The sequence below is a fragment of the Telmatherina bonti genome, assembly GCF_933228915.1.
Source record: "Telmatherina bonti genome assembly, chromosome: 9".
NCBI classification, from domain to species: Eukaryota; Metazoa; Chordata; class Actinopteri; order Atheriniformes; family Telmatherinidae; genus Telmatherina; species Telmatherina bonti.
Window position 1 is genome coordinate 29,769,758 of NC_136627.1, and position 27,877 is coordinate 29,797,634.

The 27,877-nt window shown below is 37.7% G+C and overlaps 2 protein-coding genes across 5 annotated transcripts in view; both read left to right on the plus strand.

The window, feature by feature from the left end:
• stard13b (StAR related lipid transfer domain containing 13b) overlaps positions 1-10,561 on the plus strand; it is a gene marked incomplete at its 5' end in the record, with an annotated part of 46,037 nt that extends 35,476 nt beyond the window's left edge. For all 4 annotated transcript variants that reach the window (XM_079247046.1, XM_079247044.1, XM_079247043.1 and 1 more), the window contains 13 exons: positions 1,474-1,545; positions 2,615-2,696; positions 4,393-4,456; positions 5,210-6,573; positions 6,678-6,848; positions 7,009-7,168; positions 7,365-7,563; positions 7,750-7,963; positions 8,396-8,510; positions 8,610-8,831; positions 9,028-9,245; positions 9,375-9,551; positions 9,691-10,561. In XM_079247046.1, the coding sequence (XP_079103172.1) occupies positions 1,474-1,545; positions 2,615-2,696; positions 4,393-4,456; positions 5,210-6,573; positions 6,678-6,848; positions 7,009-7,168; positions 7,365-7,563; positions 7,750-7,963; positions 8,396-8,510; positions 8,610-8,831; positions 9,028-9,245; positions 9,375-9,551; positions 9,691-9,808 (3,176 nt within the window). In that variant the 3' untranslated portion in view covers positions 9,809-10,561. The remainder of the gene's footprint in view (positions 1-1,473; positions 1,546-2,614; positions 2,697-4,392; positions 4,457-5,209; positions 6,574-6,677; positions 6,849-7,008; positions 7,169-7,364; positions 7,564-7,749; positions 7,964-8,395; positions 8,511-8,609; positions 8,832-9,027; positions 9,246-9,374; positions 9,552-9,690) is intronic.
• Positions 10,562-15,372: 4,811 nt separating this feature from the next.
• nbeab (neurobeachin b) overlaps positions 15,373-27,877 on the plus strand; it is a gene marked incomplete at both ends in the record, with an annotated part of 192,563 nt that continues 180,058 nt past the window's right edge. The window contains one exon of the mRNA XM_079246781.1: positions 15,373-15,645. Within this exon, the coding sequence (XP_079102907.1) occupies positions 15,373-15,645 (273 nt within the window). The remainder of the gene's footprint in view (positions 15,646-27,877) is intronic.

A 27,877-nucleotide genomic window follows, 5' to 3' on the forward strand; every position in this document is an offset into this window, starting at 1 on the left:
AAAGTCACTTTTTATTGATTTTTTTGGCGAGACAGAAGGGAAGCAGCACAGGTGAGTCATGAATCAAGAGTTTAAAAAAAGAAAAAGTGAGCTCAGTATATTCATTTTAAGGAGACAGTTTCTATCCTCATACAATACATTTTGATGGATGGCGGGTTCACGTTGCAACTGTGGTGTGTTGGGCACAGATTGGGACTGATGTCTTGAATCTGTGATGGGAGAGGTTTACGCATTCCATGTAGACAGCTTTAGTGTAACTTTTCTTATATATTGTTTATTCTTTTCCAATGATTCAGAGATTCTTCACACTGTGGAAAGTTTAGTGAATTGTAGATGTGTATTGATGAGTTTTGTGGATTTTGTAACTGCACAATGCAGGATTTGCCCTGCATATTTGCACATTTATTATAGAGCTTTTGGCAGCTTCAAAACAAAGGAGACTTCAGCATTATGGGCATGAAAGCAAATTTTTAATAATCCTACTTGACCCACCAGGTAGTAAAGTGGCCGCTGTGACTGACAAACCTCTTCCAAATGTGATATAATACCCCAAATATTCCCATGGAAGAAAGTAACTCCTGAAGAAGAGCTCTCTTCATTTTTCTCTCGTGGTTATCAACTTTAGTATTATATTTTCTTCTTACTGGTTTGTTCCCAGATTGGGTAGGTACTTCTTCTGCTGTGGCAGTGGTTGTTTAAGCTATTAGCAACAAAGCTCTATCGCCACCCTTTGAAAACACGGTTGCCTAGTTTACTAGTTTCAAACCAAACAAGGTCTGATTCATGTTTCCTTTTAGCAACTCTATTAAGAATGCTTCAGATTTCCTTCAGTAGTGAAAAGAATTCTAACTTAAGACTTCAGAAACCAGCAGGGAATTATTACGGATGGTTCCTGATGATTTTTCTTTTAATTAGTTATACCAATCCGCTTTACTTGTCTGTTTTGGCATAAAATTTGAGAAGTAAATAATATAAAAACTCCTTCTTACTCTGTGGGATTCAGTTACTTGCACAACATATTCATTGTGTTGTTTGTTTCCTTCCTTAATGTAAAGCAGTCTGTGTGTTGTATCACTGGTATGTCAGACATTATGTCTCGTGGAGGTGGCGAATGGCACCCAACTCTATTAGTATTAATGGAAAGGTGCCAGTAGTCTGTTTCCAGTCCTTGTCATCAGTAGCTCTGAAGCTTGCAGATGGCTCACTCTGTTAGTCAGCATGATCCTGGCCTCAGGGTTTAGATTTCGTTCATATATAGTCCAGAGAAAGATTTTTATTCAAACAACATGATTTGCTTTCAGCTCGTCTTGTAAATGAACAAAAGTAGAAGCCTGCACTTGTGAGGTACAAGGCGCACATATTGTTTTTGTTTTTGTCTGGGATTTGTTGATGCACTTGTGATTTTGTCAAAATTAAAATGAACTCTCTTCATGTGGTCGGGTTTCACTTTTTATCTCCGTTCTTGTCTTTCAGAAATTGAGGCAAAAGAGGCGTGTGACTGGCTGCGGGCAGCAGGATTTCCCCAGTATGCTCAGCTCTTTGAAGGTAATAAAAGCACACAGTGAACTCTCACTCACATGCATCACAGAGAGGGGAATTATCAGTTGATTAAAAAGATAGAGATTAATGAAGTAGCACGCCAATAAAAGAGTTCTGCAATAAACCAGAAACTGCATTTTATGTGAGATCGGTTTTGAAAGGAGGCTGTTTGAATATGGCCTTTTCAAGATGATGATGATGACTGGATGATGGCATGCAGTGACTTCTGGTCTATTCCCATCTCTGCCAACAAAACCATGTATTCATGTGCAGCATACCGAAGCTCATTTATACAACTGTTCCCTGGAAGCCTTGAAGCAAAGACTCTAGTCAGATCTGTAGACACCACAAAACAAGTGGAAGATCAGATGCTTTTAAAGTCTAATCTTTTCCAAGCTACAGTTACTAAATAAACATCTCCTCTGAGCTTAAAGCCTGAAGTCATGGGAAGAAATAGGTCTTATCAGAACTTTTAGGAGCTCCACTCCCACATAGCTTTGTGCTGGAGCCAGACTTTTGATGTGCTTTACTGCAATATAGTTGTTTCCTGACAGTTTTGGGGGTTTTAAGAAAAGATCCGAACTGAGCACGTTCTTAACCTGAGGTTTGGTGTTAAAAACAATATTAATGATTAAGACTATGATTAGGACATAATCATGCTTCAAAGTCTTCAGTATATCAGCGACCCTGCCCTGCAGAACAGGCTGAGCCTTGTTGAGCCTGGTTGCTCATTGCAGCGTCTGCTTTTCATAAAATCTGAACAACTTCACATGAATGCAGTGGAATGTCAGATTTAGTCTCTTAAGTTATGTAAGAGGAAGCTCATACCCGGAGCAAGACGTAATGCCTCCACAAGCCTGAGCGCTGGTATTTGGGCAAATTGTGTCTGCTCTCATTAGCATCACATAAAGTTTGATGGTCTTACTCTACTTCAGGAAAGAATGTGACTTCCAGATCTTTCTTTCCCAATTACGCAACCTTTTTTTTTTTTTTTTTTTTTTTTAAATGAAAAGAAGTATAGTAGACAGCAGCATGTCAACACTTCTACTCTCTGATTCTTTTGTCTTTCATTTAGATTCCCAGTTTCCTATTGACATTAGCCCCGTGAAAAGAGATCATGACTTTCTGGATAAAGACCTGGTGGAGCCTCTTTGCAGGTAAGCAGATACTTGACACTAAAAACACAAAACTTATCCGCATATACTTTCCTTACCCAAAGGACAGGAACTGTTTGAGCAAAGATTTATCAATTCAAAAATAAAAATACATTTTACATTGCATAATGTTTAAGGCCTTACGTTATGCAACGTGTGTTTGCTTAACTTGAAAATAAGAATGTTCCACAGAAAAGAAAACGTTCCACACGCTGCTTTTATATTTACTGAATTAATTAAATCAGTACTTAAGTGCATACAGACCCTCAACGGCTCAGTCCCATCTGATGACACAGAAGACAGCCAACAGTGTGATTTAATAAAGACTTTAACTAGAAACGCATTAACAACAATGATCTTCTCTTCCTCTGACATAACTGCATGAGAACTGCTGGATATGTGTTCTTTTTTATTTGCCAGAGTGAAAAGAATATAATGTACACCAAGTCAACAACCGGTGGTTCTACATTGTTTTTGGGGTTTTTTTTTGTCAACCTCAGATGAAAATGGCACTTCAGCTACTACAGTAACTATGGCAACGCTCCTTAGAGGGAGGCAGGAGAAGCATTAGGAGGGCCTCGAACAGCTCAATATACTGTGATTCTAAACAGCCCTAAAGCAACTCATCTAAATTCCAAACTAGCTGCCGGATGAATAGAAGACAATTGGAAACAGTTCCACCTACAATGTGATTTTGTCCATGACTTTTCAGCATATCTATAGCAACATGAGAATGGCTTTATAGTCAGTTATGCACCACAGTTCGAAAATACCACCTTACATACCTCATGTGTCTTTGATAGGACTGAAACTGATAAATATTTCATGTATGTGAGCACTCTCTCTTTGGCTAAGCACCCTCTTATTTTAGCAACTGTGTTTAAAGCTCTTTAGGCCTTAGGAATAAAAGACCCCCCAGCTTAGAAATCCTCTCTTCAGTTGTGTCCTTCTATCTTCAGTTAGGACCATGGGAAGGTCTTGTTTAACAACCTCCTGTCATCTGCATCACTGGCATATACATAGTTAGAGCCTGCATCATAGAACAATGCTGTCAATCCCTAAATAAGACAGCTATATCTGGAATCATTCAAGCTTTTGACTGGATTACCACTATCTTTTTGTGGAATGAATTATGTTTTCACCTTTTCCATGTGTATTTCTTGGTTCATCAAGAGATTTTGTGCTCTAATGAACAATATATGTGCTTGGCACATCAGAATTTCACAAGTGAACCATTTATATGTACAGCAAACTCTAAAAAAATACTAATGCAAACTACATGTATGCAGCTGGAACATTATGTACTTGATAATCTTGATCTTGATTGATTATCTTAACTTTTGCAGATGCCACTTTGAATTATCTTGTCTGTAATTGGCTGTTTTCTAACTTAATCTCACTTCTCTTCACAAAGCTACATCCAATCTCTCCAGCAACACTCAGTTAGATCCAAGCTGAAGAAAAAAGAAAACAGAGAAACTGACAATTAGTGGCGTTCATTAGGTTTATAGTATTATGGTGTGGTCAAATTCAGTCTCCCCCCAGGTCTGGTTGAACATCCAGAGCAGACGGAGATTAGATTAACTCATAAATAGCACACAGAAAGGGATCTATTCTGGTCGACTCATTCAGAAGCTATTGTAGTCTTTTCTCTTGTTTGCCGAGAACAGCTTTCATCTTTGAGATGTTTTCCTTTCAGGCGACTCAACACGCTAAACAAGTGTGCTTCCATGAAACTTGATGTGAATCTTCCAAAGAAGAAAGTAAGTGATGACGAATAAATTATGTCTGTCTGTCCGTCCGATATACATTTTGTTTTGTTTTTTATGCATGAGTAACTCTTTCCATATACATAGACTGTTTAAAAAATATCCTACTTTGCATGTACTTTGCCTTTTTTGGTTTGTTTGAATGATGTATTTAAATGTCACCACCATAGTTAAAAAATCTGTGTTCTTGTGAGAAATCTTATAGTCTGACACAGACTGCCTTAAGTTATGCATGTTCTTCCTGCTTCAACACAAATATAGCCTTGCATTGTCCTTTTGACCTACTTTCTCTGATATTTAAGAGTGTGCCATTGTTACCTTTATGCCCTTTATAACTTTTTGTTTGTTAGCAGACTGGAATGTAGCCTGCTGGTATATATAAATAACCCTTTCCTGCCTTGATTCAGCCATTAACTGAGAAACATTAGTAGCCATGAACTGTAAGCTAACATATTCTCCTGCTGTTTCCTCCAAATGTTCTTTGTGGTTAAGAGTAAGTGTTGTGTGATAACAAATATGCTTTACTTGGCATTCACTCTGATGTTTATAAAAGTTATTTTCACTCAAACCAAGTGGTAGGTAGGAGGAAATTTTGAATTTTAGCTTTTTTAAGTATTAATAAAGGTTTTGAAAATATGCAAAAGTCCTTAATGTTTCTCTCAGAGATTTAGATTGTTGAGAAATCCAAATAAGGAGGTTGATTATTAAAAAATATAATTATATAACAGATGTCTTGTTTTGCCCCAGAGTGAAGACTCTGATGAAGAAGATCTATTTGCCATCAGTGACAAATGGACCTTTGAGTGGAGCAGCCGGCGTTGGTCCAGGTTACAGGACATTGATTGTCTGCTTCGAAACCACAGAGAGGGCGAGACCTCCAGGGACGGCATCGCCCTAAGAACCACCACCAGCAGCGAGAGTGTTCTGACAGACCTCAGTGAGCCAGAGGTCTCCTCTTTGCACAGTGAAAGCAGCGGAGGAAGTGGTCACAAGGAGCTCAGCACAGAGGACTCTGACTGCTCAAACCGCACCTGCTCAGATTCTGCAGCCATGCCAGACTCTACTTCTCTCACAATGCCTCACATCCCCAAAGAATTTTCTCATTACGGCTCTCTTCCCATTAAGCAGGGCAAGACGAGCCGCACTCGAGCCAAAGACTTCCTGAAGCGCATGGAGACGCTGAGGTCCCGAGGAACCCTGGGGAGCGCTCGGAAGACATTGGTTATCAGCTCTCCTGTGCTGCAGCAGGAGGCCCAGGCACTGAAGACATTGCGCTGTGTCGAGATCATAAATGGAGACGGCGAGGCTCCAGAACCACCATCCAGCAAAGTTCTGCCACCCCAGTCCAGTAGTGAAGGAAGCAGCCATTCAAGTGGCAGCACCGTCAGCACACCCAGCCTGAAAGAACGTAAGCTTTACCGAGCAGACTACAAGCGCAGTGGCATGTATTTGGAGGACATAGACATTTTCTCCGGCACTCACATGAACAAAGTGGCGGAACAAAACCATAGAAATGAATTTTGCTCCTATGAAGATCTGGTTGTCCACATTCCCAAAGACCACAAGCCAGGAACATTTCCCAAAGCACTGTCCATAGAAAGCCTGTCCCCAACTAACGGAGCCTCCATCAACTGGCACACAGGGACAATGCACCTGGACGGCCCAATAATATCATGCAGAAGGGAGTCCAGACCCGTCACCCAGTGTTGCTCCAGAGGTAGCCGCATCAGTGTTTATGATAATGTTCCTGGGTCACATCTCTATGCCAGTACCGGAGACCTAATAGATTTAGAAAAAGAAGACCTGTTTCCCCACCTGGATGATATACTGCTGCATGTAAATGGTCTACAGCAGATAGTGGATCATTGGTCAAAAAATGTGCTACCTGGAGGGGAAGGGGTGGCTCAGGTTGGGTGTGAGAGGGAAGATACAGGAGGTCTAAAGTCTTCTAGTCAGATCACATTGGAATTTGAGGGAAATTCAGTTGCAGAAAGCCAGACCATACCTTGTGATGGAGACAGAGACAAAGTTTCACTGGTTGAAACAGAATCTACAAGGCTCAGGGAAAGAAGGGACTCTGGAGTTGGTGCTTCCCTCACAAGACCTAACAGGTGAGACTCCTAAAGCTGTATGAAGTCTCATGAAGTATTTAAAAAATTCTCTACTTTTTAAATAAACAAAACTTTTTTTTTTTTTCCATCTCGTCTGACATCAGGTTACGATGGCCCAGCTTTCAGATATCTAACCGCCTAAGTCATTCAGTGGCATCGTTGCAGATCACAAACCAGTCAGCAGGCCAGTTGAGTTTGTTACAGAAGTTTTCTCTGTTACGTCTTACTGCAATCATGGAAAAATACTCCACGTCAAACAAGCATGGTTGGACTTGGTAAGTCATATATAAGCTCTCCAAGCCTACTTTCGATGCACTGATGTGCAGTGATTTTAATCTGTGCGAGGCCATAATAAATACTTGTTAAATACATTCCTTTAAAACTGTTCATTGTTTGTTTATTCTTTGAGATTTTGAAATGTATCGTCTCTTCAAGGTCTGTGCCAAAATTTATGAAGCGAATGAAGGTACCAGATTATAAGGATAAAAATGTGTTTGGAGTACCGCTCATAGTACATGTGCAGCGCTCTGGACAGCCTTTGCCTCTCGGCCTGCAGCAAGCCCTACGATACCTGAGGAGCCAGTGTCTTGACCAGGTCAGAAACAAGCCAGCCTCTGGATGCACTTCAGTTTAAATGGTTTTGTTTCTTTTGAGACACATAAATGGCGATGTAGTATTTTTGGGTAGTGGTATGATCAGTGTGGAGGAGTTGAAGTGGAGCTGATGTACATCATGATTAGAACTTGCTCCCAACGGTCAAGCTAATTTCCTGTCCTCCTTTTGCCTTCCAGGTGGGTCTTTTTCGTAAATCAGGGGTGAAGTCCCGAATTCAGGCTCTGAGGCAGATGAATGAAAGTTCTCCAGACAATGTGAACTATGAAGATCAGTCTGCGTATGATGTGGCTGACATGGTGAAGCAATTCTTCAGAGATTTACCAGAGCCTCTACTAACCAGCAAGCTAGGGGAGACTTTCCTCCATATTTATCAGTGTAAGTACATAAATAACATTTAGACTTCTCTATTTTTTATTTTTTGTTATCTGGTCAGGATTTAACTTGATTTTCTCTCATATTTATTTTACAAATGAAGAGAACACACTGTAAAATTGCATGGTAGGGGGGGACTGAAAGCTTTTCTCTGTGACCATGTCTGTTTACCATCTGTCACATGTGCAGATGTGCCAAAAGACCAAAGGTTGCAAGCTGTTCAGGCAGCCATCATGCTGATGTCCGATGAAAACCGAGAGGTGCTGCAGACACTCCTGTGTTTCCTTAGTGATGTCACTTCCTCCGTGGAAGAGAATCAGATGACTCCCATGAACATCGCTGTGTGCCTTGCCCCCTCGCTCTTTCACCTCAACATACTGAAGAAGGACAATCTCTCACCAAAGTAACACTTTTTTCTGTTTTCTAGTGTTGCATTTAATTTGGTGTCTATAATATTGAAACCACAATTTAGCCTGAAAGATAATGATAAAGACTTGCATGTATTCTATTTACTCCTGTGTGATTATCATCGCTTTTAACTTCATAAAACAGAGCATAAATGACTTACAGATTTTAGTCGAGCCTCGGGAATGCTGTAAATGGCTCTCTCTGGGCCAGTTTTAAAACCATATGACTTTTTATTCTTTAATGTTTAATGAGCTCAAGCTGTGTACAAATAAAGCAAAGCTCACTAATTCACCATGTTAAAATGGTTGCTAAAGGCATCAGAGGGGTTTCCCACAGAGCGGAAGAGGGGTTTATGCGCGTCTTTATTGGGGATGTTGACCTGAAGACTCTGCTGGCCTAATCAATTGTTTGCCTGCATAATCTCTAGGGTCATGCAGAAGAAGTATGCCACAGGAAGACCAGACCAAAAGGATCTGAATGAAAACTTAGCAGCAACGCAGGGACTCGCTCATATGATTGTAGAGTGCAATCGTCTGTTTGAGGTACAACCTGTAATGAATATGTTCTGACAGTTCCATGCAAAAGTTTGTTACCTACTCTTGCTTTTATTTGCATTGAGGCTTAACTTTTATACTCATCAGATCCCTCATGAGATGGTCACTCAGTCACGCAATTCATATGTGGAGGCTGACTTGCACGCACCAACGATTGAAGAGCTGTGCAAGCAGTTTGAAGATGATGATGGAACATATCAAACACATATGGATGGAAGACTCCAGAATCTATTGAAAGAGGCCAGAGAAAAGTCCAAATACTGGGTGTCATGCAACAGCTCTGATAATACAGAACTTTCCTACAAGAAGGTTGGTGTTCTTTCTCTAAAGGTGGACTTCTGTCTCGGAAATAATTTGCATTTGTTTCAATATTATTAGTACATCAAAACCAAACAATAGCAAGCCATCAAAAATAAAAAGCACTGATTACCTAAAGTATGACTTTTTTTTTTTTTTTAAATTGCATTTAAGTTAGTATGATGGTTTGTATGATTGTAAAAACCAGGTGGGAGATGGAAACCCTTTGAGACGTTGGAGAGTGTCTGTGGAAGTGGAAGCGCCACCATCTGTTGTGTTGAACAGGGTGCTGCGAGAGCGCCACCTGTGGGATCTGGACCTCCTTCAGTGGAAAGTCTGTGAGACGCTGGACAGACAGACAGAGGTGTTTCAGTATGTCCTCAGCCGCATGCCCCCTCATCCCAGCAGGGACTTTGTAGTTCTCAGGTTAGTAATATCAAAAAGAAAACACTTCAGCAACATATCATAGAAGTCCACTTTCCATATCATCTGATTTTAAGTCATCACACCATGTGTTTTAAGAGCAAATGCTTACTCTTCTTTATTGCATCCAAGGTCTTGGCGGACAGACTTGCCTAAAGGTGCTTGCTCCCTGGTTTCCGTGTCGATAGAACATGAGGATTGTTCTCCTGTAAGTGAGGTACGAGCTATCGTCCTGGAATCCAACTACTTGCTTGAACCCTGTGGATCAGGAAAGTCCAGACTAACTCATATCTGCAGAGTGGACTTGAAGTAAGTTGCACACAAAAATTAAAAGATGCTTTGATGGTTTTTATTTAGAATTACAACATTTTAGGGCAAGCGCTCTTGAATAAAAACAAACACAAACCGTGTATGCAATATTTGTATTCACTTTACCATTTGGTTACAGGGGAAGGACTTCAGAATGGTACAACAAAGCATTTGGTCATCTTTGTGCTGCAGAAGCTGCCCGAATCCGCAACTCCTTTCAGCCACTAATCACAGACGGCCCAGAGACCAAAATCTAAACTTCTTTGTTGAACTTGTTGTTGAACTACAAAGACTTTTATGTAACTCTGAGTATGCTCATCCATTGAGTTCAAGAATGAGCCTTTGAGTCACTGCTAAAAGACAGATGCAAATGCATAAACGGGACCCCAGAACTAAAGCACAGTTTATTTTTTTACAAATGCTCTGAAAATGATAAAAATCTGAAAAAACAAAAAATTTCTGTACTTGCACAATGGAAAAAAAAAGAGGACATTAAATGGGTGCTGAGCGTAATTATTCAGTGGGAATGAATGATCCTTCCAATGTCCTCAACATGATGATTTTATTTACCATTATTTTGTGGAATATGTATGGAGGAATAATTATCTTTAATAATATTATTGTTTTATCATTTGTCTCATATACAGTGTCTAGGACATTTAATCTTAAGTGCTTCTGAGAAGCAGGTATATTATTCTTTTCAGATTTAAAGCTATAATAATTACGATGTACACTCAAGTGTTTGTATATAATCTATGAAAATACTGTAAATGCAAACTGTATAAATTGTAAATATGTGAAGGGATAAAAAAAAGTGCATATGTTAATTTCTTATATATTGATTCTTTCACAGTGTCAACCTTCCTGTAACACTCAAGGTACAAGATTGTAAGCTGGTTTTACTTTGCTAAAAGGTGTAATTTTATTCAACTCTGACCTCCAGTGGCTGTGAAAAGAATGACTTAGGGTTTGACTTGATCATACCTGCTTTAGGGTACTGGATTTTACAGTCAGGCACATGAAACATTGTGTGTTTTTTTTTTTTTTAAATAAAACTATCAAAATGACTAAATCTTTGTATTTTCTGGCTATTAACGGACCCCCCACTTTAATTTCAGTGCCAGTGCCATTCACATCTCCTTCACTTTGCTGTTCAACATTGTTGAACTACTGATAGTTGCATCCTCCCCTTTCCTTGGTACATATGTGACTGACCAGCCAGATGTGAGGAAATCTTATAGTAACATGTAATACAAGCCAGTATTATTAATTGTGTTACTTATCATTGCAATAGTTCATCAGGAGGAAATCAAAATTCCAATTTTTGGAAGATGTGAAGCAGGCAGAGTTTAAGGAAAGCAAACTCTTTCATGGTACTCTCAAATCTCCAATAATCTACAACCTCTACCTAAATAACAATAATTAAATTCATGTTGATTTAATCCCACATAAACTACTGTTTTATGTGTTTTTTATAATCCAAAACAAACTCATCACTGTTCTGGGAATGAGGAGCATCTGCTTGCTATTTAACAGAAACCTGCCTGCGAGTACACACATGAAGTTTTATCATGTTTTAATGGAAAAAGAACTGATTCAACAGACGTTCATCTGATCTGATTGGGTCATATAAATTATACAACAAGCCAGAAATTTGTGGTAAACAAACCTGGTTGATTTTTATTTTTCTTTACTAGACAGCGCATTCTGATCAGAAAAATAATCCCCTGTGTTATGTTCATTTACTGTATTTCCATTAAAGATAACATCAATATGAAGTGGCCATTCATCAACAGCTATTTTTAGGTACTAACATTGTCACAACAAAGAAGGAAGATTTTCCACTTATGTCAAGCTGAAAAAAAATTGTCTCAACACAATTGTTTCACAATAATGAACAAAAAATATACTTGAATATATATAAAAAAAAGGAAACCAAGTCTGCCTCTATGGTGACAGCAGCTGTCACATCATGGTGTCTTTCTTTGCTGTAAAGTACTTTACTGATAAAGCAAACAGAAGAACACTTAGAGTACCACCTTGCTGAGACCTGATTCTGCACATAAATTTGTTCATCTTTATTGGTCAACAGCTGATGAACCACTGAAAAGCTGCACCAGTGAGCTAAAACATCAACAGAGATGTTGATTCAGTCTCTAAAATACTAAAAGCACAGTGAACTGCATGGCATGAGTTTAAACTATGTATTGCTGGGTGTTGTCTGAATTCACTCCTCCCACATCTGCAGTTGAGGATTAAAAAGATAACTTGAGTCATTCCTTTTAGAATTGTTTATTACAGCTTAAAAAAATGCAAAAAATGTCATCTAGTTTTTGTATATAAGCCATTTTGCTTTGTTCTGTCACTACTTTGCTGGAAATATACAAGCCTGCAAAAGTCATACAACTGAACGCCAGCCATTTAAATGAGTCCCAGTGGCAAGCACCTACAGACACAATAACATGATTTTATTACTAATCTGAGTACTGTTGCTTCAAACTCTTAACATGCCAGATAAAACTGATACATTAAGCGGAAAACTACAACCTGAGTATTTAACACAGTCAGTAAAGAAAAAAAAAAAAGTTAAACATTCATAAATATTCAGGCAATTTCTCCCTACATTTCCTATATTTTATAAATCAAGATGTTCCACTTCACCTCACAATCTGTTAAACCCAGTATGTGTCATGAAGTCACAACACCAATAATAGGAAGGTTTTTCCTCTTTATCCTATGTCCAGGATGATCAGTGCATTAATAAAAGTGCTGCATATCAGGCAGAGTGCAGCGAAGCCCTCCACAACTTCATCAGGCATAACACTGGTGCTCCGAGACAAGGAAGGTTGAGATTCTGAAACATCCATTTTTATAGCAAATATAAACTTGGATAATTCTTTGAAAGGATTTAGCATCTTAATGCTAGAGCAAAGCCTTAAACTTTCTTAGGAATAAAAAGAAGATGCACACGTTATCATTAAAGTCCACAGAGCCCTTGGACAGCAGCTCAGGATAGGCTGAAGGGATTCTCTAAAGAGCTAGTGGGAACTATTTTCAGCAAAAGCTGAAGGAAAAACTGTTAAATGGGATTTCTAACAACCCCCCCCAAACCTCTCTAAATGACTACATTTAAGACAGATTTGTTAGGAAGGACATCTAAAGAACCATTTAGATCTTATTATAGAAATCAGTAACGACATGCAAAATATCTTTTTTTTTTTTTTTTTTTTTTTTAACCTGGGTGACGTGTAGAACATCATTGCCATCTAGTGGATTTGTTTAACAACTAGCAAATGTCACTGGTCCACTAAAATTTGAAACACTTTCAAAGCATAGTACAAATATATTACAAAACTTGTGGGCATTTAATTTTTGTGACTTTTTAGTCAGATAAAGTAGTACAGTTTACTGTAAGCTCCACATCCTCCATTTGAGTAGAGAAATGTTGATAAGCTGCAGATTTGAACAAATTAACTGAAATGATTAGTTGCATTACTTCAGTGTGACAAAAACAACAACTATAAACAAACAAAATGAGTGAAGATTTTAATTTTTTGACTTACTGAAATTTTCATTGCAGAAATAATCCTACTCTGTCTTTAGCAGCACTTTATTGGGAAGTTTTCATGGGGTGGCACAGCAAGGTGAATAAAACCTTGGAGTTATGGCACTGGACAAATTTGTAAAAGTACCTATAGGAAATGATGATGAATCAACAAGAGAGACTTCAAGTACTAAGCTAACAGGATATCTTGGCTATTCTATTTATTTTCATGTTATTTTTTATTTAAATGTTTACTGACTTAATTTTTGTCTCTTACTTGGGTTTCATTGTTGTTTATAACTGTTTTATTGTGTTTTACCTGTTGTCCTTATAATATCTTCTTTTAAACCAAAGATATTTTTAAATTGACATCTTTGGTATGCACACTTTTAACTTGATTTTAATTTTGTTCAGCACTTTGGTCAACGGAGGTTGTGTTAAATGTGCTATATAAATAAAATTTTAATTGAATTAAATTAAATAAAAAAAGAAGAAAATATGGTGGAGCAAATCTGCCCCTGCTTGCAGATAATAGTCACATAATAGTAGCAATCAATGAATGGTAATGAAGACACCACAGTCTTTTGCATGTATGAAAATAATATCATCTAATATTATGAAGCATAATAAACAAGGACATTACTGTCATTATTTTATTTCTGTCAATGAAAAGGAGGCCCTGCAGAAAAATTCTGGGAACCATTAGGGGATGTTTTCAGTGGAGTGTCTAATGACAATTACCAGGACATTTTCTTGACTTAGATCACAATGTACATTTCTTAGCAGTGTAGAATACAAGTTTGGTGAGAATAACACTAAATCATCACAGAACAAATCCTGTAAAGTCTATTATCTCTATCTTCAGCTTGATGGAAATGAACAAACTTTCACAGCCACTGGTTGGAGGAAATTATGTGTCCTGTAAGACTGATGTTTTCTTACCATCAGACAGATTGAATCTCTGCTGACAATACTATACTTTTTTAGATCTTTTAAGATAAAATTCCCAGTAAATTTAGGTTTGAAATGGATGGAAAGAAAACAATCACTTTCAGCATAGAACATCGCAGTGACATTTGGCAATACATTATTACAGATGACAGAATCCTAAAGTTATTAGTTTTTATTTTGGCATCAATGGTCAGGGGAAGGGTTGGGCTGCGTGCATAAATGGGTAACCCGTGTGTGTGTGTGTGTGTGTGTGTTTGAATGTGAAACTGTTTTTAATTTTTTAATGTTAAGCACTTTGATATGCTTTTGTATGAAAAGTGCTAAAGAAAAAATAAAGTTTGATTTGATTTGATTATAATTTAATGGATAATTATGTCGAAATTCTTCAAACAAAATAAGATTGTGTAGTGATAACCAAAAAACATCATCAATGGTAATCATGCTCAGAATTAAAATGATCCCTATATATGATTCAATGAATGATATAAACATGGGATTAAACTGGACTGAAGTACATTATAAATAACAGAGGAAAAAGGAAGAAACTGCAAGGCAATATATAAGTCATATTTTGGGTGCAGGCAATGTCCATATCTTGACCTTCAGGAAGTAAATTAATTTCTGATTGGATTGGATTGGATATCTTTGGAATATATGTAGCATAGGAGTAATAATACCAATTGGTAGCTATAACTAATAGTATTGATCAACTATCTGCTCATTGCTGGATGAACCAGAGGGAATCTATCATTAAACTGATTAGGTACACCTGTGTTTGCATGCAATGCAAGTGGTCGCAGTGTTTTTTCGAAGATATGTTTCTTTTAAACTGAGAACAAGGCAGATATTTATACAACAAACTCGGTTTTTATAGTCTTTGCAGTACTGTCCTGAGGGGAATGAAGCGACCTGCAGCCGGCGCAGGCGTGGAGCCACAGGCAGGGGGCGGCAACATGGCGGGGACAGCAGCTCTGGAGCTGCACACACACACACACACACACGCACACACACACACACACACACACACACACACACTCTCTAAGCTATGTGTTCACAGCGGAGGTCAGTCAGCTCGGTTAACTGGCTGGTACCGACTCCACACTGAAACCACTCACTGGAACTCTCTAGAGTGGGTTTACTTGTCAGAGACTGATTTCTTCCCTGTTTTTTTTTTTTTTTTTGTTTGTTTTTTTTTTTTTGTTGTTGTTGTTTTTCTGTGATTTACGAGTGTTTTTGTTGTTGTTGCAGGATGCTCCAGAGCACTGATTAAATACACAGCGAGAAAGCGTTGATCAAGCACCTGAAAGCTCCCAGTGAAGCTGGGAAATGACAAGCGACAGACCGGTGACAATGCCGGGCTGCCAGTCGCTCTCGGACCGTCAGCCTCCTCCAGGTCACCGGCAGCACGCGGCTGCAGTGTCCGCCGCTGCCGGCGAGGCAATGATGATGCCCGGCTCGGGTTCAGTGGTCCTTCCGGCTGGGATCATCAATCCCGCAGTTCCCATCCGGAATATCAAGATGAAATTCGCTGTTCTCGTCGGACTTATCCAGGTTGGAGAGGTTAGCAACCGGGATATTGTTGAAACGGTGCTCAATTTGGTGAGTACACATTTTCTCATTTGGTTGCATGCTTCCCTGCAGATCTACATCTACAAGAACTGGTATTTCTGATAACAACATAATAAATGCATGTAACGCAAAATATTTTCCAACATCGACACTGCGAATGTGATTTGCACTAATTGACGCATGTGATGTGCGCGTGGAAACATGCGTGAATATCTTAAAGTCGCTCATGCACATAAGGTGGTTTTTGGACTGAGAGGACATTTTTTCTGAAGTTTACAAGTTAAGCAAAGTTTTAACTCTCCCAGTGTTTTTGTTTGTTTTTTTTTTTATCAGTAAAAATGTGCAACTGAGCACTTCATAGACTGGCAGCTTCTGTGTGGAGAATATTGGGGGTCAAGAGGAGCACATTCATAGTCCCAGACACCTTGGCTATTTTATTTTATTTTTTTATAGGAAGACCAAAATCAATATAACATGTATTTCTTGATATGTAGCACAAAAGTGCTAAACAAGATGATATAATACTGGTCTGCTCCATAACCTATGAAAGTATGGACTTAAGGTACATTTTATGATGAGGTGACTGATGGTTACCTCTTATTGTGGGGAAAGTAAATTGAGTTAGTTTAATGTTTTGTACATTTCTATAATGTAACTGGGAGACTATGTAGATGGGTCACACCTTGTGCTTTGACCATCTGCAGGACTCCTGTTTGCCATAGTTGGCCTCTCCTTGTTAGCGCACTAGAGATTAATTACAACCTGTTCCAGCACAACCGAGACCCACTTTGTGGAGCAGAACAAATTGTAGCCCTTGGCATGTTCAGACATGAGAGTTTCACTGCAGTAGCTGGAGTCACTGACACCTTGCCCCTCACTCTTTGCAGTACTTTCACTGGAAATTTACTCAAAGAATCATTCTGCAGATTGATCTGTTTAAAAGGTTTTATTACTACATCAACCCTGATTCTCCAGACAACAATACTAATGTGTTTGCCACAGATCAATCTTTGAGCCATTCTCAAAATGAGCTGTGTTCAGTTTGACCTTCTGCATGCACAGCCTTTTGCAGCCTTGGTGCATGCTTGGATGAAATATAATTTACTTACGCTCATGCATCATTCAAGTGAGCCACATTCAGGCCCCCAACTTTTAAATAACAGGCTTATTAGATGCCATTGGTGTTGGGATGTGGTTCTGTTGCAGATATCAGGTGATTTTTCACCCTGCACAATAGAAAGTTTAACATCGGTCTACATACATATCATGCTGTAATATTGAAACCAGATCATACCGTCACTGGTATTCTGGTTATTGGTTATAAATTGCATTCCAAATTTTGCGTAAATACCAGCTGCTATTAAAAACGGTCCCATTTGCCAGCCATCAGGAAGAGAGGATTTTTTTTTTTTTTTTTTTGTTGTCATAATTTTTATAAGTTATCAAGTGTAGTATTTATTTCTTAAATTATTTTCATTGGATCTAATTTGTGTATTGACGAAACAATCATTTTTCCTCAAACCTCAAACATCTGCCATGAAAATTTTTCTTCTTCAGTTTTTCTCTGAATGGAAAGTTTACTCTAGTTACCTCTTGTCACCTCCTTTGTAACCCACCAGTTCACTCGGCTCTTTCTCCAGAAGAGAGAATGAAAGCTGGCAAGTGTGACTAACATAACCTATGCAATGGGTCATCAACAGAAGTCACATTATTCAGCTTGCATTTTCATGATATAAGTTAAATGTGTTGTGATGCAAAACAACATGGAGATTTGTTTGCAAAAATATTGTGACATTTTTTTTTTTTAAATGAGTAAAGGCTTTCACATCACATTTTCATCTTGACTGTGTCATCAGCCTCTCATGTCCTGTCAACAGCTGGCTGATATGAATCCAAGAGCACGATTTTCAAGACTGTCGTCTTAGATCAGCGTTTTCAGAACCTTTTTAAGTGTTGCTCAACCTTAATGTTTGTTTAGTATGGAATGGTTACTGACATAAGACATAAAATGAACATATCACACATGGCAGACTTTCACTGAAGTGTGATCATCATGAGTGTAATACCATTTGGATGCAGTCCAGTTATTTCTTTCATTGTTGAGGTAAAATAAATCAAAGCTATAAATGCAACCTGATTTTCAACATCTTTGTAATTTACTCAGTGCTCTAATGCAGATGGCTGCCTTTCCAGGTGGGTCTTAACTCGTTGATCCCATTTGGGCAATTTTATCTCTGTGTCTTATCATTAGCATGTCTAACTAGCAGGTGGATTGTAGAATATTCTATATATCTGATGAATGAGCCTGAATATAAGGGAACCTGCAAATGGAGTAGGACGGGAAATTCTACAGAATTTGATTCATGAATAGAGATGCAGTATATTGATATGAATTCATGCACACTGAAAGCACCTTTTCTGTGGAGAAAAAAGCAATCATGATCTTCAAGCCTACAAGAGCAGTTGCTTGAAGAAAAGACTTACGGATGAGATCTTTCACCATGGCATGACCAGGGCTTTCTGAGGAGGGAATGAACTTCTTCACTAGTCGCCAAACATCATCTTTTACTGAAAACACTTCCAGAAAACTCCAAACAGAAGTAGTAGTGCAGTGTTCGTTTCTCATCTGTGTTTGCATACTGAATTAGCATATTTGCTAATTTGCTCCTTACAGTAGGGAGGCTCACTAGCTGCTTTGATAATGAGTTGCATTGCAGTTTTAGGGATCAAGTTACAACTTACTTAGCAGTTTTCAAAAAATGATTCAAAAACCTTCAAGCAGGCTATTTGGACATGTGGAACATATAATTTTGCTGATAAAAGAATGGTATTCTTAATTGAATTTGTCAGTGTCATTTAGAGTTTTATCAAACTTGAATGTACTGTTGTCTGGAACTCTAAATAAGTAATACACTCATTTTTTTTGTTGATTCTTGTGAACTTTTGGAAATTTCTTGAACTATTTCTTGTTTGTATTCGTTTTCATGTTGTGTTGCTTTTTATAGTTTGTTTCAGTTTGGTTTTGGCTTCTTTTCCTGCTAATTGTATGAAACCTTAAGCAAATTATGCAGAATTTTGCAATTTTGCAGGGGGATTATTAAGCTACACTACTTTTAATTTCATTCAATAACTTAATTTATTTCATTTTGAAAGTGAAGTTTCTGGAAAGAGATCCAAGCTGCTTGTCCTTTAGTTGGGCAGAGACCCTAACTGCCACAGCAAGTAAAGAACAAGTTCGATAAAGCTGCCCTGCATGTTTTAGAGGCAACTCTATTGAGTTAAATGAGCTGGCTACAAAAAAAACTTGCTGAGGAGGTTCATTAATGTGACTCAGGTGTGTTGGAGCAGACACATGTCTAAGGCATGGAAGGGCAGTGGTACAGGAGCAGAATTGAGAAACACTTATAAAGAAACTCAATGCAAAGCTTAATGGAATGCTTGCAGGTGGCTAACAATGGCAGCAATAAATGATTATCATATTTGTTTTAACCGGCAACTGCATGGAACTTTTCACTTGTTCAAACTCAGACTGAGTTGTCTTTGTTTATGTCTCTTTAAATTACATCCTGACATTAAACAATATTTCAAGAATTTAGATGAAGGTTTGTGGCGATTGCTCAGATTTCCAAAGGCTTACTCATTCCCATGTGTGGTAAACACAGTATTTAAACACAGGCCTGTCAACATCATGGTACATACAAAATCCATTTATTTAATGTAGACACAGACAGCAGGACAATTTGTCCTGAAGCAAATCAATACCCTTGTTAAAACCTGTCTGGAACTGGTACCAGTGCAACACAGCTTAAAAACCATAGATTTATTGGATGCAGTGCCAAAGGCTGGATAGCATAAACCTACTATCGATGGCTTTTCTGGATGTAAACCTGTATTAACCCTGTATATTTTTTATTATTGTATAGTTTTTACATATTGTTTATGTTATTGCAATAGTAATCAGTTCTGTTTTGCAATGATAGTTGCTATTTTTTCAGTTTGGAGAGAGTTTTCTCACCAACAGACCGTTTCACTAAAAACATTAACAAATTAATTAGAAAAGAGTTGATCAGTGAGGCTAAATAGAGAAAAGGGCTTCAAATTGCTGCTAGAGAGCATAAAGATGGGACTCTGAAGCAATGGAAGAAGGTCATGATGTGTCCAGATTGACCCTGTTTCAGATTGGCTCAGCAACATTATGTGTCCAAAGAATGAGATCAGCTGACTACCTGAAAATACTGAATGAGCAGGTTATTCCATTAATGGATTTTTTTTCCTCCTCTGATGGCCCAGGCATATCCCAAGATCAAAATGTCTGGATTGTTTGGGAGCATGACACATTGTTTACACACACAAATTGGCCACTGCAGAGTCCAGACAATAATTCTATTGAGAATCATTAGGGTGTGCTGGAGAAGGCTTTGCGCTGGAGTCAGACTCTCCCATCATCAGTACAAGATGTTGAAAAACTGATGCAACACTGGATAGAAATGAATGTTGTAACATTGCAGAAGCTAATTGAAACAATGCCACAGAGAATGCTGTTGTAATAAAAGCTTAAGACGGTCCAACAAAATTAATGTTAAACAGTGTAAATTTAAATGTGGTTGGAAGTAAAAGATTTCAGATGAAAGAATGAATGTTTAGCCCTGGCGAGGTGTCCAGGGTGTACCCTGCCTTTTGCCCCAAGACTGCAGGGATAGGCTCCAGCTTCCCCACAACCCTGAATTGGATCAAGCGGTTAGGAAAATGAATGAATGAATGAATGAATGTTTACTCAAAGGAAAACCTAATTTGTTTGATATTGCGCATAATTCATGGCATTGAAATTCCATTAAAAGTACCTGCTCTTTAATAGCTGTTCTTTGAGTTTGGATTTAAATCTAATTACTTAATCGTATTATTTTTAGATACTCATTAGCTGCTGGATTTAGCTGGTCCTACTTTGAGACTGCTAAGTAGTAAAACTGTATCAGAGGGAAACCTTGCATTAAGTAGCTGTCTTATTGGAGAAAAAAGGAGAAAAGAAAAAAATCTGTTTATCTGGAAATGAAATGAACGCGGAGTGGATATGTGTGAATGTTTGTAAGATGCCATGGCTGGCCTGCACTACGCTGTCCCTCAGCAACTCTGTAGTCAGTAACATAGTCTGATCAATATTTGGATCAATATGTACTCATCCAGTTTTATAAATTTCACACTCAGTTTTTCGTCTGTGTGATTCTTGGAAAAACTTCTTAATGGACTTTTTTTTGGTGTCTTTTTTGCATGTCTGCACGTTATCACAATTAGATCTTCAAAAAAGGTCCATGGGGTCACGTTTTCACATTTCTGCTTAAAAGAAAATTTAAACAATTTGCGGTGAGACGAGCAATTCTGCTGGGATTGGTCCAGTAGTGTTTTTTTCAAATGTCTGATTACAAAATTTTTGCATCTTATTGGTTGGAAATCTACTGTTTTGTCTTTAATTATGCTCCTCTCTCACTGTGTGCTTTCACACTGTGTTAAGAAAGTGAATGAGCGATTACAATCTTCCTGTATGAAGCTGTCAAGCACCATCTTTTGGATACTTCAGATATGCTACATCATCTATGATGAGAGAGTTACAATAACTTAAGCATTCATCAGCAATAGTGGTGTTCACCTTCATGAATTCTTAAGTAAGCCTTTTTATTTTTCAAGTTTTAACCTTGTGCATTGGCGGGCCGACACTATGCTAAAATTGTGCTTCCTCAGTGAAGTGTGTTCTTTACTGAGCCATCCAATTTCTGCCTACAGCAGTTTCCTCTGATCTACTTCATGATAATCTTCTTAGGATTTAAAGGGAAAATGAAATTTGGAATCTGTGCAAATTTATTTGTTTAAAAGTGTTTTCCCTGAGCTGTCAATTTGCTCCGTCAACATGCCGATAATGTATTTTCTTGTCCTCTGCCAAGGACAAACTGAAGGACAGGATTTTTCTTTGTGTTCTGCTTTGTCTTTAGTTTTTTTGTGCTTCTTTAACATCTGGAGACAGATGTATTATTATGTCCTGAAATTTTATAAAATGAATTTTATTGCTGTTTTATGGGGTAACCACTAAATCTCTTTGCTAGAGTTTACCATAAAACCTGTTAGTCTTGCAGCTTATTTAGGAACTGTTGCCAGTTAAATGGTGAACTGTAAATGGACTGAACTTATGCAGCGTTTTTTCAGTCATGTTGACCACTCAAAACGTTTTACACTGCATGGCACATTCACCCATTTACACACGCACTCCTACCCCGATAGACACATCTGGGGGCAATGCAGAGTTAAGTATCTTGCTCAAGGACTCTCTTCAAATAGGTTAAGCAAAAATACTGTGAGTTTTATTGTCTGTTTTCTTTTTTCACTGACACAGTTTTTAAATAAGAATTTAGGTTACCACAGTGTGCCAAGTAAATTGCATCATTAATATTGGATCAGTGTTTGATACAGATGTATTTTTTAGATTCCCTTTGATAAGTCAGTGCCTTAAGCAAATTTTAAAGAGAAGGGTCAAATGACTATAAAGGCCATGCTTCTGTTATGTTTTGTTTTCTCTTCAGGCTCAATCTTTTCTTTCCATACTCATCCATCCTTTCCACTCAAACAGTGCTACTCCAGAGAGACGCTGATAGTATAACATCCTGGCAAGCATCTCCCAGCTCGGTGGGGAGGTGTTTTTCAGGGTTATAACTGACTCCTGGTTTTGGGAACCTTTGTATTTTAGATCTTCATTTTAGATTTTTTGTTTATAGAGATGTGCTGTTGTGTCACAGTGCAATATGATAATTGTAGCACAATTTGTTTGTATGTTATGGAGAGATTGTAGGTAAATGGACTGATTAAGAAATTATTTTTGTCATCTCTTTAGCTTATTGCTAACAGTTTAGCAACATCCATATACATGTTAATTTATTTAAATGAGGTGAATTTTAGTTTTCTTTTTTAATTTGGTCATAATATTTCATGCATTTGTTTGTGTAATTTTACAAAATGAATTTTTCATGACAGTGTTGTTATTTTAGTTTTATGAGTTCAATGTATTTTCTTGGTAGTTTTGTATTTTGTAGTTTTATTAGTTTATTTTTATTTCCTTGAGACCAAGCATGGCAGCAGTAGCCTGCTGCAGCATCCCTAAGCAAATAAAAAATACTTGTATCTTTATTGGCTTTTTCCTCTATTTGAACATTAGTTGTGTTGCAGAATTGGGTTCAAACACCAGGTGGAAATCTATTCTGATGTAACTAATATTTTGCTCACATGGACAGTCAGGAGTTTCTGCTTTTCTTCTTTCTTTTCTTTTCTATTTTTTTTTTTTTTTTTTTTTTTTTACTAAAGATATTGGATCTTGTTAACTTATTTCCTGCCAGCCAAGAAATCAGACAGTAGAGGACATCATAGATAAGTGCTAGTTGCACTGCTGCAAGTCCAGTTGGATGCAGGTGATGCCATGTGATGCTACAGGCTGACATTCCTTTCTTTTTTTCCATTTCCTCCCCGCAGTAGTCCCTTTGTTAAAACACAGAAACAATAGATCCCACAATATTGTCTTGGGTGCAGCTTATTCAGTGCTAATTTGTTGCAAAGAATTGGACAAAGTTTTCAAACTCCTCTGACGAATAGCGGGCGGAAAGCCTCCTTGAAGAGCTGAGTCTGTAGCTTGCTCTTAATAGTACATAAAAAAGAGTCTGGCTAGTGATTTAGCCCCATGTGGTGGTAACACAAGGCATCTTTGACTGGTAGAGAACTGTCGAGAAGGTTTGTTTCAGGTTTGTCATGTATGGTCATTGTCATCTAGTGATGACATATAGTTTTAGTTTATTCACTTCAAGCCAGTTAATGGAAACATGACTTTGTATATTCTTTGTACAGCAACATTTATAAAGGTTGCTTAGATTTACTTGATGGGGGAAAAAAACCTGTGTGTGTGTTTATACTGGCTTTACCATTTATAATTGGGGTTAAAGCTGACTACATACTATCATGTCCTCACAGGTGAAAAGCGTTTTTTGATGGTTAAAACTTTTTTTCTAGGCCTTGTGTCAGGGTTATGTTGTGGTTAAGTTTAGGGTTGTTTTCCTTTTTGAGGTTTTGAGTTAGGGTAAGAGGCTAGGGAATATGTTTTATTACTTGGGGCCTGGAGCTGAATTGATGCCCAGCTTTAAAGTAAAAAGACTGTACTGTTCTGTGTAGCGAAAAAGTACTTGATGAATGTGTGTATTGATTGTTAAACAGTCTAGGTTGGCTTTTTAAGACCTGAGTGGTTTATTAAACTATTATCTGTGTGTGAGGAAACAATTGTAGCAGCATGATTAAGACTTACAAATAGGATATTGTGCAAGCTGAGTCAATGCTGGTAGCTGTTGGGTGTATACTGCATGTAAAAAGAGAATGAATAAAATCTCCTGGTATGCACAGGGTACCATTACACCTCCAATACTTTACCAAATCCATTAAGGAAAGACCAACAGCTCAGCACCTTGTGCTTTAACAGTCTTCTTTATGTTCATAATATACTGTTGGCATGACTTAACTGTGGTGAGTTGCTATTGCTTACTAAACCCATTTATAAGGAGGAAATAGTGTGTTGGATCACCATCCGTACGGACAATATGAATGATCAGACTTCCTCCTGCTCAGAACTGATGATGGCTGTCGACCAATCCGTAAAGGTGTGAATACGTTGTCTCTCTTCATAAAGATAAGGCTCTATATAAACATGCTCATTTCTATGGAGATGAGCTGCATCTCTGATCAGGCAAACACAAGTCATATTGCTCACTGCAGAGGAGTGACAGCACTGTAGCAGCACAGATGGAGCAAAGTAAAGAATGTCTGATAAGTACATATTGAATCTGCTGATAGCATCCATGGGACTGTGTGGTTGTGTAAGAACTGGAAAATATAAATCTTTAATTTGCCTGTCCTGTCTTCTCATTTTTCATAATTATAAAAAGTAGATGATGGCTGCCTTCACTGAGTCAGGTTTTTGTAGAGATGTCTTTCTGTTAAAAGGGAGTTTTTCTTTTCCACCATCACCAGCTGGCCCCTGCAATTTTTGAATGCAAAATTGAATGAAATTAAAGATCTAATATTATCTTACAGTTTCTTTTGAAGAAATGCTTTTCAATAATTTACAATATGTTAATGCAATTATACAGAAATAGATTTAGAATTGGATTGTGTTGAGTTGGCTTGTATGCTTTTGGATTTAAATTGTACTTGTTTGCTTTCTTTGCAAAATGCCTTTAGATGATATGTCTTGTGAATTGCTATTATGATTCAGATTGGCTTGAAATGAATTTATACTTGTTTATATGAGTTTATTGATAGCTGAGAGCCATTACAGATTAAATCTATGGCCAGCTGAAGATAAAATTTAATGTTAGAAAATGGTCATTTAATATTCTAAAATATAATATACTAAAATGGTTCTCTCTAACCCCCCTAAAGGACATCTGCATGCATTTAAAACACAGGATTACAGGCATGCTTGTGTCAGCACCCATTCAGAGCTTACAGACCTGTTATCTGGGAGGGCATTTTTTTAAAATAAACTTCTCGTTATTTGGTTGTCTGAAGCTGAATGTGCAGTAAGAGGTGGTTGAACAATTTGCTCATCTTTTACACATTGGTTGCCTGACTAATGTAGTGAAAGAATGTGTGAATCTGTAGATTTCCTTTTGCTCTCCTTCTGAGTAATGCAGCTTCTTCTTACAAATTAGAGAAGATGCTGTTTTTAATTACTTTGTCCCATACCATGTAGAACTAAAACACCTTTTTATGATAAGGCTTCTCATTTGGGCTTTTGTCATCCCATGATGATGCTGACATGCCTGTCCTTCATTCTTCATAGAAAGATTAGTTTTCAGTAATAAAGTCTGTCAAGCCGTCACTTTACTCTTCACTGGTTAAAGAAATGTTAATGGAAGTAGTTTGTTGCACTCTTTTAATTTTTCCAAAAAATTCTTATTACACCCATATTAAAGATGCAATATTTGATGTTTTTAAGACCCCACATTATTATTTCTAAAGGTTTTTCGATATGTGTGTCTCCATAGCTTGTGTATAAGGCCCCAAAAGAAGAAAATTCTGCCACCCCTCTTGTATGCTTTACTTTTTAGAGATTGCGTACTCAAACGGTTGAGCCAGAGATTTTTCCCTATGTGATCTCACAAAGGGAAAGGACCACTTCCACACAGTGGACTGTGTCATTGACCCACCCCCCAGCTAGGTGAGCCTGCCCTCTAAAATAAGCAAGTGGGCACCAGTGAAAGCTGGATCCTTTCCTCGAGAGATAGTGGGTTCGGAAAGGCACTGCTCGCGAACATTTAGAGCTTCAGACACAGAAACAGGTTCTCAAATTAGGACCCAAGGCTAAATTTGGGGTAAAACACTTTTAAAACAATGTTGTTGGATCTCTGACACCAATGTAAAATTGTTGGACAAATGTATAATACAGAACCTTTTAAAGAAATAAAAAAAAAAAAAACAAAGAACTACTCAACAGTGAATATTTCCTAAACAGGAGACAATATAGAAATGAGGCGTAGGGATGTTTAAAAATGTTGAGGTCAATATCTTGACAGATTTCCTCTGGTCTTTGTTGAACAGAGCAGAAGGCAAAGATAGATGAGCTTTTAGGACTTGCTGGCAAATTGAAAGTTTTCCAGCATTTGTTAAATGTGGAATCTATCTTTGAGTCTTGTATACAATAACGCTGTTACAAAACTAAAATTTGATGTCGACACAGAGGATGGTGTTCAATACTCAATACTGTTGAAAACTACAGAGAGGAAACCAAGACTAACACTTTTTTTTAAACCAAAGTCAGAACACCACTTAAATAACATCCCAACTATTACAGTGGAAAACATAGGAAAAGACATTAAAGTTGTGGAATTAATACATTATTTTAAAGCTGTTTTGTCCAATAAAACTGCTCACTGTAGTGCAAAAAATACGAAATGAAAAGAAACTTCAACCACTAATTATTACATTTAACATACATGTCTTTTTCTTAGCAATAACTGAGAACAGACACAAATAAATAGAACAAACAAACTAGTTAAGATAATCAACATCTCATTAAAGCAATGTTTGCAATTCATATTTTGAAGAAGCTTGAAGATAAAATTCACACAATATATCAGATAGGAACCCGTTTAATAAAAATGTACTCCGCTACAGTTGTATTCAGCATGTGTGTCTGGTGATTTGACATCTGTATTTCCATCGTTATTGGCAGGGTGGGATTGTTTTTGTAGTTGTTTAGGTCTGACTGTTGGATCCCTTCTCTCAGTCTCAGCCTGGGACCATAAGAGATACATAATGATTGTCAGATACAAATGACTGAGTTGTGTAAGCCCAGCAGCTTGGCAGATACAGTCACTGTAACCATTGATATAGGCATGAGCTTAGAATTTATTTTTGAATTCAATGTTTTTAGCCAAAAATGAAAACAAACAAAAACAAAACACTTGTTGGAAATGTGAAAAGGAAGAACTAATTTAGCTTTTTAAAGGTGTCGTGCTGAGCTGCTTGGAAAGAAACCGGTGCTATCTGTTGTTCCCGGAGCGCTCGCTCTGATGGATCCGCAGGTATAAATGACAGGTTTCATATTGACCGCGAGAGCTGCGGGCCATGAGAAGTGCGACTATGCAACAGCTACCAGCAAGATTATTGAAGAGGCAGCTGGTAAGGACATCTGTTATGTTTATGTGCGGACTTTTGACGTGCTTCTGATGCGTGTTTTTGATGTGCATTCTTAGAGTGCAATGTAAAGCATTGCCCGTATTTGGGCTTGTACAGTATGTTGAATGTTTGTGTGGAAGAATGAAAGTGGCATGGTTTATCACGTCACCTGATTAATGGGGTAAATTTGGACCTTTTTTTTTTTTTACTTGTTAATGGTTTACATAAATGCTTGTAGTTTTGGCAAAGGTATGGTTTGAATGTGGTTAAATGAACTTTTAGTGTAGGTTGCTACTTATTTTAGTGTTAGGACTGTGGTTCATGTGCATCGTGGATTATGTATTTACTCTCATTGTGTATGTGTGTTTTAAAGGTTTTTGTTACCTGGCTGACAACAACTAACAGGATATTAAAGATTAAACTAGAACCAGCTATTATTGAAATAATATCAAATGTGAATGCCCTTTTATTGAACTATGCTGAATGATTGAAATGAAATTGCATAAGTATAAGAAATTTTTAAAAAAAATCACGTGACATTTTTTTTCTACTTGGCCCACATCAG